At 43.2% G+C, this 21,447-nt stretch overlaps 1 protein-coding gene across 1 annotated transcript in view; it reads right to left on the bottom strand.

Moving 5' to 3' along the window:
• PLPPR1 (phospholipid phosphatase related 1) overlaps nt 1–21,447 on the bottom strand; it is an 88,794-nt gene that overhangs the window by 34,581 nt on the left and 32,766 nt on the right. The window contains exon 2 of the mRNA XM_059658780.1: nt 2,490–2,678. Within this exon, the coding sequence (XP_059514763.1) occupies nt 2,490–2,678 (189 nt within the window). The remainder of the gene's footprint in view (nt 1–2,489; nt 2,679–21,447) is intronic.

The following is a 21,447-nucleotide window of genomic DNA, read 5'->3' as shown; positions in this document are numbered from 1 at the left end:
CTTGCCCACGGGGCAGCATCACATGCTCCTCTTCAGCACGTGTCCTTGCCGTGGTCCAGCAGAGCATTACAGCTCAGGTGTAAGGGGACCACAGGTATATAAGAGGATGCAGGACCCACCAGGCTGAAAAGCCTCATGTCCTGTAGGAGCTGATACAGGCATAGCTTTCATGGACATGCCCCAAAATGGACATGCCAAGTTTCTGGTGTCTCTGCCCTCAAACGTCAAAGCATGGTACCTCCTTGGCTAATTATAGTTCACTGAGTCCAGAGGGATCCACCAATCAGGGCTTATTTTTGCCTAGTAACACAGAGCATTTTAGACATGTTTAAACATTTATTCTATTCTCTTTCTCTTTCTAGGGAAACAAAGCCAGAAAATTAAGAGAAGTTTAGATTATCTTGGAGAAGGGAAAAAGGTTTCCCTTCTATAGTCAATTTTTAGCCTTTAAAAAATCTTAACAATAAACCACAAGCAGGTTTCACTGCTGTGAAAGGTGTTTCAAAAACATGGCTGACCCATACTGTATTTACACAATCCTATAATATTGTGTATTTAGCTAGTTCCAAGTTTTTTTTTTTAACTATTAAACTACTGCTGAGATGAAAATCCCTTTAGACAAATCTTTGTATTTCTTTAAAACTCTGATTACTTCCATAACATAAATTCAGAAAATGGAATTAATGATTGCTTCTGAAGTTTATAAAACTCTTAGTACATCTCTGACAAGGAAGAAAATATCACTTTACACTCTGACTAGAATTGAATAAAAGCATCCGCCCTGTCCACAACATGGGCTATGTCTCTTTAAAACATTTGTCAATTTCCTATGGGAAAAGTGCTGTATTTTTAAATATTACGTTTCTTTAATAATCGGTGAGTTTAGAATTGTTTATATGCACACAGCCAACTCATGGTTTTGCTACTTGTCTATTCTTGTCCTCTCCCATTTTTACTTCGGGAAGTTCATCTTTTTAAGTATGAAGGATATTTACATTTGAGTCTCACATGCTGCAAACTTTTTTGCAGGTTTTATATACTTTTTCTTCTGATAGAAATGTTTGTTTTTAGGTAGGCGAATCTTCCAGTCCTTTTCTATATGCTTGCATCGACAACCCTAAGTGAGATTGTTGTGACTATTGAGGGTGCTTTGTGGTTGGGTTTCCAGACAGGTTCTTTCTCCCCTGCTTCTAACCACTTAGTACATACATGCCAGACACCGAGCTGAGTCATGTTTATGTATCATCTGATTTAAGCCTTGAGACAACTCTATGAAATAGTTGTCACATTACCCCCATTTTTTATGGGGGCGGGGGCAGGCAAAGAGTGACTTGCCCAAAGTCACACAGCCAGCATTTGAATCTAGGTGTCGGATTGCAAAACTGGTTGTATTAATCATTCTGACACATCATGTTTAATCAGTGCTGACCCTCATCCCTACAGCAGTCTTATCAAAATGATTAAAATAATAAAGCATTATGATTCCTTATGTCTACATTACCTTTCAAAAGTTTATTCCTTTTCTCACCTTAAAGCAAGCAAAAATATGCATAGAAAACAATACTGGAGCTGAATGCCTGAGCAATCAGTATATTCCTCAGCGCACCAGCAAGTATTTATGTTACTGTCCAAAAAAGAAGGGAGAAGGAGAGGGCAGCTTGGGGAGGAGGCAGAGTTAGGAAGGCATTTATTGGAAGAAAAGTGGGGAAATGATCACTGAGATTACATCCCAGACAATCTGACTTTGTAGCATGTTGTGGCACAGAAATGTTTCTTTTAAAACCCTCGCCAAGTCATTTTTAAAATTAAAATGTCTAAGTGTTAAATCACTTTACCAGATAATCCAGATAGGTGAGCTTTATGCTTTGAAACAGTCTCCCTAAAGGATTGTCTGGCCTTTGTTTTGGCCTCATGAGAGAAAGGAATGAAATAAATGAAGGTAAAGTTACAACTTAATTGAATGTGATGTAACATTCTGGTTCTGTGAACAGAACCAGAGCATCAAGAATGAATCAGAGCAAATATCAGGTCAAGCGATTGCTCTCATCTCTGGAAGCTCAATCAAAACAGCAGGAGACACAGGCCTCGGGGATTCTACTCCACTCTGATCCAGAGGCTTTAGATCAACCGCAGCATTTGCATTCAAGACCTCTTCTTAATACACACCACTCACCGTATATTTTTTAAAGAGCATAGTAGCTGTCCTTCACACATTAGCCGACCATGCCTGATGAGTTATGACACACACACACACACACACACACACATATTTAAATCCAGATACCAGAAAGCAAAAGCCACTTATAAAAGACAAGACCTATTTCAATGAGCTTTTATGCAGAGTCCCACTGACTCTGTCTTGGCTGAAACAGGACACCCCTGATAAGGCTGCTGCTGAATTCCCAGGAAGGGAGGAAAGAGGAGAGAAGGCAGACAGAAATGTGGTTTAGCATCTGACGACAAAGCAGGCAGTCTATTTCTGTACTTACAATAGCAGTCGGGGTGGCAGCCAGCACACAATAGAGCACCAGAGGGGTGATGAAGCTTTCCTCCTCCGTCCCCGGGTAAGGCTTCATTAAGTCTCCATCCTGGCAGAAGAACCCTTGGATGTGCACCTGAAAAGTGTCAGTGCATTCGAAGTAGTAGGCAAGCAGCACTGTCCCGGCCATGATGACAAGCTGAAAATACAGCATGGCCACACAGAGGCATTAGCAGGGCTTCGCAGCAGCGCTCGCCCCTCAGAGCACAGTCCCTCCATCACCCCGCAGCTCTCCTGGTATTGGTATTGGCGCGTGTGTGCGTGCCTGGCTCGGCATGCTCCGGGCTCTGCGAGTGTGTGCTCGCCTGTCTGCCTTGTAACATCTGTTATCTAAACCTTCCAGCAAATAACGCACAGCTCCCATCTGAGAGGCACAGCACAGCGAGGCGTGCAGGGGACCCAGCCTCTGCGGCCACCCTCTCAGAGGGTATGTGGGAGCCAAGGCAATATTTCCATTCAGGACAGAGGTGAAAAGTCAAAGGGCAGTGGCAGAAGAATTGGCAAGATGTAGATGTGAGATCTGTTCATGAGAAGTTCCATAAACTGTGAGAGGTAGACTTACCTTATTATAAAATCTTAGAGGCAGAGAAATCATGAATGAATGACAAAGGAAGGAAGGGAGGAAGGAAGGAAGGGAGGAAGGGAGGAAGGGAGGGAGGGAGGGAGGGAGGGAGGGAGGGAGGGAGGGAGGGAGGAAGGCTACTACTTTCATTGGAAAATGGGAAAGATAAAAATGAAGTAAACAAAAGCAAAAACATACATATACACATACACATACATATGGTGTAAATTGTAAATGGTCTCAATAGAAAAGAGAATAGAAACTTTTCGGACATAGAATTGTCTTAACATCAAATATATTGAAATCAACAATAATGGTCATATGTCTAAATTTGAAATTTTGAATAGCTGCCTGACCAATTTAATCCTGAAAGCAGCATCCAGAGAGCATTGAACGAATGAGTGAATGAACCAATTAATTGCAGGGCATGACGTAAAGAACAGGAAAGCTTGGAGACTCAGGGTGGTAGAGGTAGGTGGGAACTTGGGCAGCCTATGGGACAGAACAGACCCATTGGCATGAGTACCCTTGTCTTTGCTCCCCCATGAGTAGCCATGAACCCCTCCCTGTCATTTTCAAGCAATCTCAAACTGCCCAGAGAGTCCCCAGTGATGTCAGTTAGAGATGCACAGATGCAAAAATAGAACAATTCAGTTCTCGATTTCTTTTCCATGGAATATTCTCTCGTGCCATATATTAAAAAAAAAAAGCTTATGCATTTACTGCAGGGACAGAAACACCACATTGATTCCACTTCCAGGCGCAGAGAGGCCTGTCTGCCTTGCCGCACTGATGACACTGCACAATTAGCTATCAGCATCCTCCCTTCTTCCTCCCTGTCTGGGCCATGGTTCATCACTGTCTAGGTTTACACCACTGGTGCCAGCTGGCACACTTGCCATCTCTGTTGCCTTCTCCAGCCCCCTTTAGGGGGGATGCATGGAGGGAAGCCATAATGTTGGTGTCACATGAGCAGATGGTGAAGCTGTGCTGGACCCAAGAGCTGGTGGAAAGGTTGACAATGTCAGTGAGAAAGGAGCAGCTATGGCTGTGGGGTGGGGATGGGGGGGATAATGAGGTGTAAGGAGCTTATGTACCAGGGATTGCCCTCAGCTGTCTCTTTCTAAGAACAACAATCCAATATACCCTATATATGAAAATGCATTAATTCCTGATCATTCCACAAGGATTCAGAAGACAGAATCCACCACTACTTGAAATCCAGCCTCTCAGGGTTGAGAGCACTGTGTTTCTACCCAGGATCTCTGCAGATCAGAGAAAAGTGAATGTCACAAACAGTCATAGCTGGGAAGGGCACAAAGCTGAGAGAAGAGGCTGAGATGATACGAGTGTTTTCCATCAGTCTGTAAAGTCTGGAGCAATTGCAGAGCACTCATTTATATGACCTGATAGAAGCTGAGAGAGCAGGGGAGAGGCAATGGTGGTATAGACTCATCTGAGTGATGTGAATGTGTGTGTGTGTGTGTGTGTGTAGTGTAGTGTATAGTGTATAAGAGAGTGAGGACAACAACATAAGACCATGACTTACCCAAAATCAACCAACCAATCAGAAACTCCATAAAATTGAAGGTGTTGTCCACTATGTCCATTTGTAGAGGCCTGCTGCCCTGTGGGAGTAGGATATGCTAACAAGGACTTGGGCTGCTCAGCTTTTAAAGATGATATTGAGGGTTAGAGAAAGGATACACAAACTGTGTTCAGTTTCTTCTCAGTTAAGTACCAAAGGAAGGTGGCCCTGGAAATCATTCTTGAGGGTAGCTGAATGTTCTCTTGGTCATGATGTGCCACGTTTAGCCATTATACTCTTATGACATAAGGAAGAATTAAGAAGGAAAATACCCCCATAATTTGGAGATGAAGGCCTAACCTTTGGTCTCTGTTCTGCCACTGACTGGCTTTATAATCCTAGACATATAACTTTGGCTTTTCTGAGCCACAGTGGGGGGAAATACCCTAATGAGCATAACATAACATGGAAAGTGGAATTAAATAAGAAGACTTGGAGAAAGTCTTTGCGTAGCATATGATACATAAAGCATTATGTAATAGTACATATGTTATACAAGTACCTATAATCAATGAAAAAATTAACAAAAAAAGGCAGACCAATATAAGAGATGAATAGCCAAAAACAGTTCTGATGGAATAAATGCATACATTATTTGGATTTCCTTTAATTTATGAACATAGCTAGGCCCATAGCCCAATTCTCCTTTAGGCCAAAGACTGGTGAATTTTTGCCTAGACGAGTTTGAACCAAGTTAATCTTTAGTCTTCATTGTATTCTAATGCAGCGGTCGCCAACTGGTGGTCTGCAGACCACTGGTGGTCTGTGAGATCTGAAAGTTTGGCGACTGCTGTTTGGGGCAGAATTCTGAGCTGGCTCCCAAAATTTTTGCCCCAGGTGTACATGTTTGGTATAATCCTTCTGTCTGGGTGTCAGTAAGACCTATAAATATAATAGGATGTCACTCCCTTGATTATGTTACATTATATGACAAAGACTTAGGAATTGTGATGATGTAATTAAGGTTCCTAGTCAGTTAACTTTGAGTTCATGAAAAGGGAGATTATCATGGGTGGGCTTGACCTAATCCGCTGAAACCTTTAAGTGAAGTCAAAAGAGTCGAAGCATCAGAGACACTGAAGAAACAAACCACCAAACTGGAAAAGACCACATGGCCAGGAATGGCAGGCTGACTCCGGAGCTGAGGGTCTCGGTGCAATAGCTGCAAAGAACTGATTTCTGCACAACCAGTGAGCCTGGAAGAAGACCCTGAGCCTCAGGTGAGACACAGTCCCAGCTGACATTTTAACCTCCACCTAATAAGACACCGAGCAGAGAACCCAGCTAACTCACACCCAGACTCCTGACCCACAGAAACTGCAAGATATAAGGCTGTGTGGTTTTAAATGCCTATGTTTGTGGCAATCTGTTACATAGCACAGAACACTAATGTCAGCAGAGAGGCTCTTGGCGATCTCTATGAGCAGGTCAGTCTCAAAGGGACTGCTCTAATGGGGCAGCAGAATCGCAGCTCTTATGCTTTCCCTGAATCTCCTTCATTATGCAGTGATCCCGGAGGCGGCATTTCAACACCAGGATCCTCTTTTATTATTTTCCTCTGTGGTTCCCAAACTTGAAACATGTTTCCTTAGCATTTGTAAGTCCTGTTTACTTTAGAATAGTTAACTTGATTTCTAATTTTTTTTTATTGCTTAAAGTATTACAAAGGGTATTACATATGTATCCATTTTATCCCCCCGCCCTAGACAGTCCCCTAGCCTCCCCTATCCCCCAGTGTCTTATGTCCATTGGTTTATGCTTATATGCATGCATACAAGTCCTTTAGTTGATCTCTTACCCCCCTACCTCCTGCCCCCCAACCCTCCCCGGCCTTCCCGCTGCAGTTTGACAATCTGTTTGAGGCAGCTCTGCCTCTGTATCTATTATTGTTCAAAAGTTTGATTTCTAATTTTAATGAAGTAATTATTTTAAAATTAAATGTAAGAGAAGGTATTCTTTTTTTTTTTTTTTTTTTTTTTAGGTATTCTGACTGGTATGAAATGAACAGAGTAACCAAACCCCAAATCAAAGAAATCAGGTATTTTGTTATTCCTTATAGGTTTAGCATGGGTAAATGTACATTTCACTTCTACTCAAGCTTTTTAAAAGACAGAAAATATCTCACTGGTCCTGGTAGTTGACATCATCTGAGATGTTCGTCCAGACTCTGACGTCCTCTGAGAATTACACATGAACCCACAGTCATGCTTGTACTGCAAGACTGATTCCCTGGCTGGCAGCCCACTTGAACTATGGCATGAGCTTCTCTCTCAAGAATCTGAAGTGAGATTCACAGACCTTTATTTAAAAAAATATATATATTTTCAGAGAGGAAGGGGGAGAGAGATAGAAACATCAATGATGAGAGAGAATCTGATCGGCTGCCTCCTGCATGCCCCACACTGGGGATTGAAGATTGAGTCTGCAACCTGGGCATGTGCCCTGATCAGGAACTGAATTGTCACCTCCTGGTTCACAGGTCAATTCTCAACCACTGAATGATGGCGGCTGGACGATTCACAGACATTTGTGTGTCTTTGTTGACCACTTGAACTCAGGACTTACAAATGCAAGAACTATGAGCTGCCTAGTATGGCCATCTATACCTGGAACAGCTGTGAAAGCTAATGCACAGATACACAGAGAAAAAAATAAAGTGGACATGCAAAGCCAGGAGACCAGAAAGCCTGGGGAGAAAGAACAATCTTGGTTCTGTGGTTTTTCAGATTCTCATTTTAGTTTATGTGGAAGCCAGTCTATGCTTCTGGGATTCATAGGATTCACTTTTGTCCTTCTTTAAAAAATTCCTTTTTGGCTTCACATAATGCAATTGATTTTTGTTCTATGAATCTAAAGAGCCATATCCAAAACAACCTATGCTGTTCCTATAGGATATAGTCCTTTAGGGCTCTGGAACAACCTCTGCTCCAAATCCACACATACTCTTAGGTTCGACTTCTTTATAGGAATGAATCTAACTGGGCAAGCTAAGAATAACATGTGGGTGAGCTGAATGCCGGTCATTAGACACTGACGCCAAAGGCATCACTTCCCTCTTGCAGAGGAAGGGGAGAAAAGTGAAGATGTGAGATCAGGGCCTTTGCTATGTCGCCCACTCCAGTCAAAAACACTAAAGAAAATCTTTGGAGCTTTAAAGCTGATGTTCTCCATCCACCTCCCCAGGCAGTGAAGGCTGAGGGTCACTGCAGGCGCTGAAGTCCTTGTTGAAGTCCCCGCTCCAGAGCCTCTCACAGCGGACAGGAGGGCGCGGCCTTTTCCTCATTTCCAGGTCCTTCTGACTGTGGCTGTGAGGTGGGCTGATTAACAGGCTGTGTGGATGCCTTTGAAGGCACATTTTGTGACTCAGCTGTCACCTGAGAAAACATCCCTGGACCAGGATCGGTAACCAGGACCAAATGGCTGCTTCTCAGGGGCCACTGACCTTCAGGGATGTGGCCATAGATTTCTCTGAGGAGGAGAGGGAATGCCTGGACCCAGCTCAGCAGAAATTGCACATGGATGTGATGTTGGAGAACTATAGCAACCTGGTCTCTGTGGCTATGTCACCTGAAGATACCCAGGCCTTTTTGCCAAAGCCCAGAATACAAGACTTATTCTCTGAAATAATACTGAGTACATATAATGGAAACACAAGTTATCAATAGAATGCACACTGGAAAAACTTTAAGCAAAAGTGATATCTTAATAATCATCTGAGAACTGAGTTTGCAGAGAACCATTATGAAAGTGGAAAAGTCTTTGACCAAATGTCCGATCACAATACGCATCAGGCTACTCCTATTGTGGAGAAGACATACAAAGGAAGTAAATGTGTCAAGTCTTGTCTGCAATCTTCAAATTACACTGAACAAGAGAATATTCATACTGGGGAGGAGACTTACAAATGGAATGCGTGTGGCAGAGTTTTCAGTCAAATATTCAATCCAAATAAACTGCAAAAAATCTATATTGGAGAAAGCCTTATAAATGAAAAGATTCTGGTAAAACATCTAATTGGCTCTCAGGTTGTACTCTAAATAAAATAATTCATCCTGGAGAGAGGCCTTACAAGTGTAAAGAATGTGGCAAAGCCTTTAGCATCCTCAGACCTTACTATGCATCAGAGAGTTCATAGTGGAGAGAAGCCTTATCAAGGTAGAGAATGTGGGGAAACCTCAGTCAGTCCTCAAGGCTTAATTGACATCAGAGAGTTCATACTGGACATACACCTTTTAAATGTAGAGATTGTGGTAAAGCATTCCTCCACCGTCCAAGTATTATTCGACATCAAAAAGTTCATACTGGAGACAAGCCTTACAAATGTAGAGAATGTGATAAAGCATTTAACCACTCCTCATCCCTAACTTATCATCAAAGAGTTCATACTGGAGAGAGGCCTTATAAATGGAGAGAATGTGGCAAAGCCTTTAGCCGGTCCTCACACCTAACTATGCATCAGCAAGTTCATACTGGAGAGAAGCCTCATGAATGTAGAGAATGTAGCAAAGTCTTTAGCAGGCCTCAACCCTTACTGCACATCAGAAAATCCATACTGGAGAGAAGCCTTATAAATGTAGAGAATGTGGCAAAACCTTTACTGTCTCAGCATCCCTTACTTATCATCAGGGAGTTCCTACTGGAAAGAAGCTCCATAAATAAAGGTGATGTGGCAAAGCCTTCCAGCATTCCTCAGGCTTTACTGACCATCAGATAACACATACTGGAGAGTAGCCACATGCATGTAGAGAATGTGACAAATCCTTTGGCAGCTTCCCAAACCTTACTCCATACCAGAGTGTTCATATTGGAGAGAAGCCTTATAAATGTAGAGGATATGGCAAAGACTTTAGCAAATCCTCAACCCTTACTGTACAGCAGAGAGTTCATACTTGAGATAAGTCTTACAGAAATGAGAAGTGTCCTTAGTCCTTTAACAGTAGTGAGAACTTTGGGAATATCACAGAATTCTAACTGGGAAGAATCCTTATGCATATGAAAAATGTAGAAAAGCCTTTAAAAGGCATTCTTGTATTACTGTGAAGAGAAACCTTACAAATGTAGAGAATGTTGTAGAGCCTGTTTGCACAGCTGAAAATTTACTTAATATCAGATTTTTATAGTGGAGGAAAGCCTTGCACTGTACAAAATGTAAAACAGTGCCTGGCTGGCATGGATCTGTGGTTTAGCTTCGACCTATGAACCAGGAGGTGCAATTCCTGGTAAGGGCACCCAGGTTAGGGACTTGATCCCCAGTGTGTGGCATGCAGGAGGCAGCCGACCAATGATTCTCTCTCACCATTGATGGTTCTATCACTCTTTCCCTCTCCCTTCCTCTCTGAAATCAATAAAAATGTATTTGTTTAAAAAAAAGAAAGAAAGAAAAGAAAATCTTTGGAAATACAAAACACCCGGGATAGTTAGCCCTACTCTAGGGAATGACAGGTATGATGTGTGTGACAGACTTATTATGTAAATAAGTAGGTGGCGGGTGGGGGGGCGCTTTGAGTGGGCATAGGGAGGAAAATCTCATTAATCTATAAGGCTGAGGCCTTCTCAATTTTTAAAAAGCCAGTTGAAGAAACTACACTTAAACTATAATTTCCAAAGGAAATGTAATTTTCTTGCCATCTTTAAAATTTCCTTCATTAATAATCAAAAGAGGTTTCCAGTAAAAGAGATATGGCTTTAATCAGCAGACATAGCCGCCGGGTGAGCAAACCTTGATAGCACAAGTGAATGCACAAGCTTAGTGTTTGAATCATCATGGCAGTTTTTGTTTTCTAACTGAGCACTGCACTGGCTTGGGGGAGGGTGGTTTGTCTTTCTGTGTAAAGAGTGGCTTTCTATTTGGTCCTAAGACATTGTTTTGAGTCTTGTGCCTCCTCTGAAGAAAAAAAGAGAACTTCATTGTTACTTCCTTTGGCCTGTCCGTGTTATAATAATATCCACATTAAAAATCCTAATGTATGATGTTGCAAATAAAAGTAATTTACGACATTCTAGTCCACTTAATCTTAGAGAAACAGGAGAGGATAGGATTTCAGCCCAACAAAAGAAATTTGCCTAGTCATTATGGCTCACCTGAATGGGATTGAGCTCAGTGAGGCTCCATGATATGTCTGATCCTGTACTTTCCTTATTTGGGGGTGGGGGCATGTAATGGGTTTTTCATCCCTAGGAATACTGTGGTATAGGACACTAGGTACAGATGCTGCAAAGAAGAACCCAGAGTGGATGCACACTGGCTTAGCCGAACACTGGAGTTCCTGAAATGGCTCTGGAAGTCCCCCTTGAGCACCTCTGCAGTGCGGTGAGATGTCTCCTCCGGTGCTTCTACAGCTCCCTGGCAAAACCTGCAGGACCCCAGCCCTCACAGTTTGCATCGCCATCTCTGATTTTCCTGTATCTCCCTCCACCAAACTGAGGCCTGAAAGGAAAGTGCCCTTCATATCTGTAACTCCAGTTTAGCACAGGTACATAATAGATTTTCAAAACGTATCAGTTGAATGAGTGGATGAGATTCTAGAATTCATTTTACTCACAGTAATTCTGGCATCTGTCCAACAAACATATAACCTGAAACTGTTTAAGACATCTTATTAGCATGTTGGCTAAAACTAAAGTTTTGAATATAAATCAACATGTTCTGAACAGTGATGTCTGGTATGCCAGATCTTAATAGGTGCTTTGAAAAGAAAGAATTTTAATTATTTTGCTCTAAAAAATGAGGGATATTTTCATGGACCTACTGTTTCATGGTTTTAAATGGAATATATATAATATATAATATATATATATAATATATAATATCAACACTAATAAAAGAGAAAAATGGTAATTGGCGTACGAGCTACCGTTTTCATTGGCTAATCAGGGCTATATGCAAATTAACTGCCAACTAAGATTGGCAGTTAACTGCCAACAAGATGGCGGTTAATTTGCATATGTAGGCACAATGCAGGGAGGCGAAAGGGAAAGCAGGAAGAAGCCCCCTGCCACTGACAGTGATCAGAAACCCAGGGGGGAGCTAAGAGCTGAGGGGCAGGGCAAAGGCGCCTTTGCCCTGCCCCCCAGCCATGATCGGAGAATCAGGTGCCTTTTCCCCCCTGGCCAGTGATAGCAGGAAGTAGGGGTGGAGCCAGCGATGGGAGCTGGGCACGGTCGAAGCTGGCAGTCCGGGGAGCTAGCAGTCCCTTGCCTGGGCCTAAAGCGAAGCCCACGATCGCGGAGCCGCTGCAGCTGCGGGTCCCCGCTGCCTGGCCGGACGCCTCAGCCAGAGGCTTCCTGCAGGGGCAGGGGCGGAGCCCGCACGATTGCAGCACCCCCCCGCTGCCACTGCAGGTCCCCGCTGCCCAGGCCAGATGCCTAGGCCAGAGGCATCAGGCCTGGGCAAGGGGCCGATCCTGCGATTGGAGAGTGATGGAGGTTAACGCCTGAGGGCTCCCAGTATGTGAGAGGGGGCAGGCTGGGCTGAGGGACACTCCCCCCCACACACACCCAGTGCACGAATTTCGTGCACCGGGCCCCTAGTCTATACTAATAAAAGAGAAAAATGGTAATTGGCGTACGACGATACCCTTTTCATTGGCTAATCAGGGCTATATGCAAATTAACTGCCAACTATGATTGGCAGTTAACTGCCAACTAAGATTGGCAGTTAACTGCCAACAAGATGGCGGTTAATTTGCATATGTAGGCACAATGCAGGGAGGCGAAAGGGAAAGCAGGAAGAAGCCCCCTGCCACTGACAGTGATCGGAAACCCAGGGGGGAGCTAAGAGCTGGGGGGCAGGGCAAAGGCGGCCCTGGGGCCGCCTTTGCCCTGCCCCCCAGCCATGATCGGAGAATCAGGCGCCTTTTCCGCCCTGGCCAGTGATAGCAGGAAGTAGGGGTGGAGCCAGCGATGGGAGCTGGGCACAGTCGAAGCTGGCAGTCCCAGGAGCTAGGGGTCCCTTGCCTGGGCCTAAAGCGGAGCCCACGATCGCGGGGCCGCTGCAGCTGTGGGTCCCCGCTGCCCGAGCTGGACGCCTCAGCCAGAGGCGTCAGGCCTGGGCAAGGGGCCGATCCTGCGATTGGAGGGTGATGGGGGTCAATGCCTGAGGGCTCCCAGTATGTGAGAGGGGGCAGGCTGGGCTGAGGGACACTCTCCCCCCACACACACACACACACACACCCAGTGCACGAATTTCGTGCACCGGGCCCCTAGTATATATATAAAATCAGTTGCTATTAAGTATTAAAATCACACTGTTATCTCTTAAATGAAAATTATGAAGACTTCCTATTTGTTATTTACAACATGAATCCTCTTCTCATCATGAGTCTTTAAATTACAGATCTATTTGGGGGAAAAACAAGCACTATAAATGATTTTATGACTCCAAATGAGAATAAAACATATAAAAAACACTGAATATTCTGCATGCTGTGTAGAACAAATGTTAATGATTCAAACAAAAACCCCAGCAACACTAAAAAAACAAGGTAGAGCTTCCTGTTTCCTTTAAAATAATTTCAACGGAAGTACTTAAGATACCATTTTCATTTCCCTACCAGAAAGCAACATGATTCTTCTTTCTCCAAATGCCTTGCTAAGTTTCTTGGGAATTAGGCAAATGAGAAGAAAAGGAAAGACATTTTTCCAAATCAACCAGTTTGTTCTTCTTTCTAATTAAAACAGGTAAATCTCAATGTTGCACAAGATTTAGATGTTCTCATTTTCCTTTAAAAATTACCAGGTAGGGACTTTCCATATGTTCCTTAAAATTACTGGTTAAGTTGCCTCTGTAATAATAGTGCCTCTCCCAAACACACTGTGCTGCATAAATGAACACAGACCCGATGCTCACTCACACTCCTGGAGATGGTGTGATCACAGGTGCTCAGGCCTGCACCTGCTTCGCTCCGGCTGCATCTAAGCAAAGTCAGTTATCCTACTGAAAGCAATTTCGTGAGCATCTAGGTTCATTTCGCTTGTCAGGCTTCGCTCTGTGGGAGTAACATTTTGCATCGATGGAAATGTTCTTTGTCTGTACTCTCAATATGGTAGCTACTAGCCATGTGTGGCTACCAAGCCCTTGAAACGTGGCTACTGAAACTGAAGAACAGACTTTTAAATCTTATTTTATCTTAATTTATTTAAAATTATATAGCCACACATGTCTAGTGGCTTCCTATGAGACAGGACATGATGACTTCATTAGCAGGGTTGTACCATGAACCAAACATAAATTTGAACCTTTTAAAAAATTATAAAACACTCTAATCAGAATTAAATCACTAGAGATTAATTATTATTAACATGTAGTATCTATTTATTTTTCTAGACTTTTTCCTCCCCATATGAACACACACAATCATAGGTAGATTTTAAGATGTATAAACTAGAATTACACTGCACATGTTGCTCCATAGCTTGCATATTTTGATTATCTTCCTATGTTAGTAAATAGAGAGCTTTACAGTTACATGAGTTAATATATCCCCCCCCTTTTTTTTGCTAAGCCAGTCTCATTTTTGTTATTTCCCGTCAAGGAAACTGACACAGATGTGTTCAGGGACCAGCTTCACCTTTAGGGGTAGCATGCTGGGTGTACCAAGGGCTCCTTCTCAGGATGAGAGATGACAAGTAGGTGCAAACCCAAAAGCGGAGAGCTGTGCATGCAGGCAGAAGTCGTTAACATTATTTATACTCAAGAGGAAACAACTGAAGGGTTTTGGGCAGGGAAGTGACACCTTCACACCTGTCACTGGACAGGGCGACCTTTACAGTAACCCACGTTGGCGTGCAGCAGAGTCCCTTGTCAGAGAAATCAGAGTTGGTAGAAAGGTCTGTTTACAGGTCAGTTACCAGGGACTCGGCATATCACTGATCCCGCTGGGCCATGGCATTTCCAGAGCAAGCTCACAAAATCCCGCTTAGTTCTCTCACAACAGAGAGGAAGTAAAATACCGTGTAAGGTTAGTTTTCGACTACTATTATGACGATATAAAGAAATTCATTAATTGAACTTTTATTGATAAACTATGCCAGGCATTAGAGAAACAGCAGTGCACAAAGTGAAGTCTCTGTCACACGGGAAGGCCGTAAAAAAGGGTACATTTGGGATGGGGAAAATAAGATGTTTAATTTTGAACATATACATTTTGAGATGCCTCGTAGACATCCAAGTGAAATGTCCAGGAGGCAGTCAGATAAGCAGGTAGAGATATATTTTGGGAGTCATCAGAGTATATGATCACTTAGAAGTGAGCAGACAGAGAAAAAAGAGGAGTCAAAGAAATGAGATGATTGAGCAAAGGAGACAGAGTTGAAGAGAAAGTAATAGTGAGCCATGAACTAGATTCTTCAAAGAATGAGGGAGGGAGTGGTCCAGAACTTTGTATAACTGCACCAAGGAGGCAGAGTGAGTGGTACCAATTGATGGCATGAGTTTCCACGCCTGGTGGTTTTTAAGGTGAATAGGACAATTGTCTAGAAGTGATAAGAAGCAAGGACACCCACCTTGTCTCCCAGGCCAATAGCACAAGGGTGTGAGGAAATAAAACATAGGCACTCGGGAGAGCTCTAGGAAGCTATGTAATTGCTAAAGCCAAGCTCATAGTAAGAAGAGGAAGGAACTGTTCAGACAAGGTTACAAAGACAAGGGACTCTAGTGATGACAGGCTTGTGAGTTGTGGAGTGCACAGGTAGGTGGGAGATGGAGTCAATTAGAGATGGTGTTGTGTGGGCACAAGAGGCCACAGGGTGAGAGATTGCCTGGAGTCCTTGGTTTCTAATTGTGGTGAATATAGACAGGGATGAAGGACATAACAGAATTAGCCCCAGTATTCTCTGAGGCAGATCAGTGGGGATACATTGAGAAGGAAGGAAGAGACAGAGAGCCCTTCTGTGTTGTGAATTGAAAAACAATAAACCTTTGAGTGCTAATGCAGGAATGTGATCACTTAACAAATGATTTCATCGTAAAATGTGTTTTCTAAGTTGTGGCAGTGTAGCACGAGGCATCTCTAGGCAGCATGGATTCAACCCTATCACAAGTGTGTGTTGAATATCTATACTGTACTGTGCCTGGGAGAGGATGAAAAGAAAGGAAGGCAGTCATCTCTAGGAAACGTGTGTCCTCCATTGCAGCGGTGCCTCTTGCCTAGCAGGTGACAAGAAGAGACTTGGCAGTTTCAAACCTTTTGTTGTTCGTTGAGATTCCAGGAGGCGCAGCTCCTCCTTTGTCTCCGGGGCATGCCACTTGTCCACTTTTCCTAGTGCTCCTATGTGTGTATGTTGGATAGCTGTAGCTTAGAAATGCCTGCACCATTTTATAACAGGCACCCAATAAACGATCAGATGACATGCATACAGGACTGACATCTTCATTGTTCAAAATGTGGAGGACCTAAACCCATCTGCCACACCCAACTAGGCTTCCTGTTGCCTGTGTTTTCTTTAAAGAAATGAGAAAAAATAGTAGTTTTAAGTCAACATAACTAGAATGATCAAAACATGCCAAACATGCCATGCTCCTTCATCCATAATTATGAAAGACAGCAGTAATTCTTGGGGTTCTTTCCTGATGAAGCCAGTTGGGTCTTCCAATCTCTTTCCACATGGTACTCCAGCCATTACAATTGATTAGAACTAGGCCACCTCTGATGACATAAGGAGCACCACCTGTTCAGACACATAAAATGGGTCCTGAAATGGAATATCACAAGGTTTTTAGTAGATGTTGGAAGCATTTCTGTGCTCCTTCAAAGTACTTCATGTTCCTGCAACAAGAAAACTAGTTCCAAAGTATCCTCTCCAGAGGAGAGGGCACAAGAGGCAACCTAGCATGGGGGGGTGGCCAGTTGTTTGCTCATCAATGATGGTTTATTTTAATGTTGGAGGAAGCCAGTAGCTTCAGTTAAGATGGCTATCTCCTGCCCCAGGGATGGCCCCAATTCTGGCATCTGATATTGTTGCTGTATCATGGAGTTTGGCATGAAAAGTGATGCAAACATGGTTATTCTACTAAATTTAGAGCATTGAATGGAGCCAAGATGTTCTCCCCTCTAATCTTAGGCTAAGGTGTCCGCCAACGTATTTCGTTAAGAAGATGTTATTATACACCCCGCCCCCCCCTCGCCCCACTAACAATCCTAAGACTGTGTCTCAATTTGAGTCTCTGCTTGGGAGAGGCTTTCTTTTTTTTCTTTTATTTTAAAAATATATTTTATTGATTTTTTACAGAGAGGAAGGGAGAAGGATAGAGAGTTAGAAACATCAATGAGAGAGAAACATCAATCAGCTGCCTCCTGCACACCCTCTCCTGGGGATGTGCCCGCAACCAAGGTACATGCCCTTGACCGGAATCAAACCTGAGATTCTTCAGTCTGCAGGCCGACACTCTATCCGCTGAGCCAAACCGGTTAGGGTGGGAGAGGCTTTCTTTACCTTGTCTTTGAGAGGAATGTCCAGCCATGAACATAAACTCAGAGCTTGGAGTCATCTGAACAGTTCCATTTAGAGAAGCAGATACTGAAAAGATACAGCATTTTTGTTCTTATGTTCTCTCTAAATTGAACTGAGATAAGAACAGGAATTAAGCTGCTTAGAAATCTGAATTAGGGGGACAATTATTCTAATACCCAATGATAGGGGAAAGGCTCCCAGAGTGCATAATCTCCCGATTCTTATGAAAAATTGTCACTCTCTGGCTATCTATGCTTGACTGGAGGTTCTGCAAAGTCATCTAAGCCTCCTTTTCTTGCTGTTATTCTCTCAGATTGATATTTGTTCCTTTTCAAATGATTGTTCCATTTTAAAACATTCTGAACAAGGCACAATGCATAATCTGTATCATTTAGCACTCCAAATACTCTGCCATTATGCCAGGGTTCTTACGGCTGAGCATGCCTTGTCAATGGAAATTTATTCAATGAAATGTGAAATTACTTTAGAAGATACATTTAGAGCATTCGCTCTAGCCAGGCATGTTGAGCTGAAACGGTTCAGGGATTTAGTTACATATTAGGAAGTTAATAATTGTTTATCATTGGGTACCTTGTCATTCTTGACTGCTGCCTCTGCCTTTTGATCTGTCACATGGCCTCAGAGGGTAGAAAGTCCAGTGTGTGAAAGTTCATTTCAATGGTGTCTTTACATTTTCATGACATTTTTGATGTCAGAACTAGAGTGTGTAGTCAAGGTACTGGTCTGAGCTTTGCCAACTGTCCCCTTCCAACCTGCATCATCACCATCATAGAGTCTCCAAAAGTAGGTTCTGATAACTATTAGTATTGCTGTATGAGTTAAGCCAGGTTTAGCCAAACCCATTCCCAGGCAATGGCTCCTTTGTTTCCTATGAAGGAGGACAGCAACTCTATTCCCTTGGAATCAGAAAAAAAATATGTTTAGCTGGATATATTCAAGAGGAGGTTATATTCACTCAGCAAGTTCAAGGACTCAGAGGTGTTGGAGAGAGAATCTATAATAATAAAAGTGTAATATGCGAATTAGACCAGCCATCCTTCTGGACGACCTTTCGGATGAAGCTGGGCTGAGAGGGAAGCCCGGGTCCCGGGTGCCAGCTGGCAGCCAGAGGGAAGCTCAGGTCTCAGGTGCCAGGGGGAAGCCAGGGCCGGCAGTTGGGGGAAGGAAGGCCTATTCTTGCATGAATTTTGTGCATCGGGCCTCTAGTAATAATAATAATCATGCAACTTTAATTCCTAAAAAGATTCCAATGAGTACCCTAAGTCTGAAAGATATATCCTTCCACCTGGGAGCCTATAAAAAATCAGTGTCCTGGACCAAGAGGTCCCCAGGGATGGTGCATACAGCAGAGCCATTATGTTCCCGAAGCCTGGTGTTTGGTGGGTGCTCCATGAGGGCTTGTTCAGTAAATGAATAAAAGCCAGACTAGGATTCAAGATCCAGATGCTAGCCAGATGGGTGCCAATACCCACAGACCACTGCTCCTACAGCCGAAGTTCTCTCAAGCGCCTCAGGATAACTATTAATAACAAGGAATGCTCTGTAAATTGCCATGTAGTAAATCTAAACCCCATTAGAAACCAAAAACACTTTTCCTCCTAAATATCTCTTTAGAGTCCCTTCCAGTCTTTATGATGGTTGTAAAAATCCTCTTCTCTGACATTACAGGTGAGGAACAGGTTGATGTAAGCACCCAGTGACATTATCTAGAAGGCCGAGGCAGGAGGAGTGAGAGGAAGCTGGAGATGCTTTTGTGTTGCTTATTTTCTGTGTGTTCCTCTCTTTTTGCAAAATCTCTGGAGGCCAGATTTCTGAATCTAGTTGTGTAAAGGGTTTGGCTCCAGGTGACATGTTACTGGGGTCTCCCTCCTTCTGGGGAGGTGCTGCCCATGGTTCAGGGAACAGCATTGATGTTGGGAGAATCCTTGTCACTGCAGCAAAAACCTCATTGGATGTGACTACAAGCAGAGGTATAAAAAGCATCTGTGTGTTCCCATTTGCTCTTGCACCTCTGCTTTCACCAGGAGAACATGCCTGGTTAGCTTGCTAGAGGGAGTCATTAGATATATGGAGGAGAGTCAAGTCACCCCAGGTGACAGCCAATTAACCCACAGAGATGTGTGAGCCCCAGACAATAGCTGGTCAACTCTCAGACTTATGAGTGAGCCAAGCCAAGATCAGAACTGCCCAGTAAGGTCAAAAAGCAATCTACAGACCCATAAGCTAAATAAACGATCACTGTTGCACACCACTGAGTTTTAGAGTGGTTTGTTGTACATCATTATTTTGGCCAAAGGCACCAGATGCAGCCACTTTCCATTACTGTTAAGGGGTATAATTCAGTGATAAAGGCACCTGACTCTAGCTGGGATCTTAGGTTCAAATCCTGCCTTTGTCCCTCACTGACCTTGGGAGAGTCACTTAAATTCTCTATATCTCAGTTTCTTCATCTATAAAATGAAGACAATACTATCTACCAACTGGTGGGTAATGTGAAGATTAAATAAACTAATTACATATGAAAACCTTAGAATAGTCTCTAAGTAGCACTATACATGTGGTATTATCACCTGCTATTTGTTGATTTGCAACTTTCTTTGCTCTTAGAAGAGGAAGCACTGATCACTCTGAGCCAGGAAAGGTTCAGTAAGCATGAGTCAGGTCATCTCAGACTGATCTTATTTCATTCTTTAATGGAGTAATTAGGTTGGCATAGCAGGGAAATTAGTTATTTGTGGTATATTTAGATTACATCCAGGAACCTGGCAAAATGTGACCTTGAGAACCTGGTGGACCAGATAGAAAAGTGGACCGGATAATAGGTATATTGAATATTGGAGGAACTCAAAGTGAGTTTATTAATGAATCAGTAGTAATATTAATGTAGAATTCTAGATGTGGTCATTTCTCAGTCTTATGCCAGTGAGTTACAAGTCAGCCTTATCAAATCTGTGAATGATGTGGTCTTTGAAGGATAGCCTATATACTAAAAGACAAAATCAGAATCCGGAAATTTCTCAACAGGCTGGAATGAATGACTAAATTTAACTTAAAAAATCTCATAAAGATAAACAAAAACCCTAACACTTGGGTCTAAAATATATTGCTCAAATACTGGGTGATGGTAATGAGAGGAACATTAAATGTAATTTAATTGAACAGCAATACTTAAAGAAACAAGACAGGGGAAAGCCCGTTCACTCTCAGTTGTTAACTAATTTGTCTTCCTTGGAAATACTGCTCTCTCTTATTTTTCTTCTTTCTGAGTTGTGGACCACCCTGTCTTCACTGCCTCTGAGCACATCTTAAACATTTCAAACAAACAAAAAAGTGTAAAGCACAAAATAAAACCCTCCCTTGATTTTATTACTGCCTTTAACCCAATGTGTTTACTTTCCTACACTGTACAATTACTCAGATAACTTCATTTTCTGGGTGAAAAAGGTGAAGGGATTGAACAAAATAAAAACAACCCAAACACCAAACATAAACAGACAAACAAAAACAATAAATCCCTCATAGACACAGACAATAGTATGGTGATTACCCGAAGGAGAGGGGGGATGGGGACAAGTAGAAGTGGATAAAGTGGAGTTAAATGGTGATAGAAGGAGACTTGACTTTGAATGGTGAACACAATACAATATACAATTACTAGAGACCCGGTGCACGAATTTATGCACAGGAGAGAGCTATCAGGGCCTGCTGGCTGTGGGGAGGGACAGCAGGAGATTGGCGGCAGGCCCTGATCTAGTTGTGTAGATGTGCTGAGGTAGCGGCAAGCAAAGACCACAGACAGAGCACCCCAAAATGGCCTGAACACCAGCTACACTTTGAGGTGGAAATATAGCTCTACTTCACTGCCTGTGCTTGGGCCGCCTCACTCTCCCCAGGGCAGAGTTGCTAACAGACAGGTCATCTCTCCTACCTCAGCCACACATTTTCTCGGGGCTCCGCCCCCAAGCATGAGAGGTAGCTGACTTCGGCCAATGGTGGCACACTTCCATAGGAGTGCTAGCCAATCAGTGGTTGGGAGCCCAGAAAGGCACCAGCGGAGCTAGAAGTGGCTGACGCACCAGTGGTGGCAGAGGTAAGATGGTGGTGGTGCTTACTTGATATCTTTGCAGTTAGGCTGCTGCCTTGCCCCTCCTGCCCCCTCCAAGCTGCTACACTGTCTCAATCATTAGCACTGGGGTCGCTATCCTCCTACAGACTTCCTGGACCCAGATTCTCCGGTGCCCAGGGCCTTAGCCGGAGAGGTTTGGGGGAGGGACCATGAGAGGTTGG

Source organism: Myotis daubentonii, chromosome 11 (genome assembly GCF_963259705.1).
Source record: "Myotis daubentonii chromosome 11, mMyoDau2.1, whole genome shotgun sequence".
NCBI classification, from domain to species: Eukaryota; Metazoa; Chordata; class Mammalia; order Chiroptera; family Vespertilionidae; genus Myotis; species Myotis daubentonii.
This window is presented reverse-complemented; position numbering and strand designations above follow the sequence as displayed.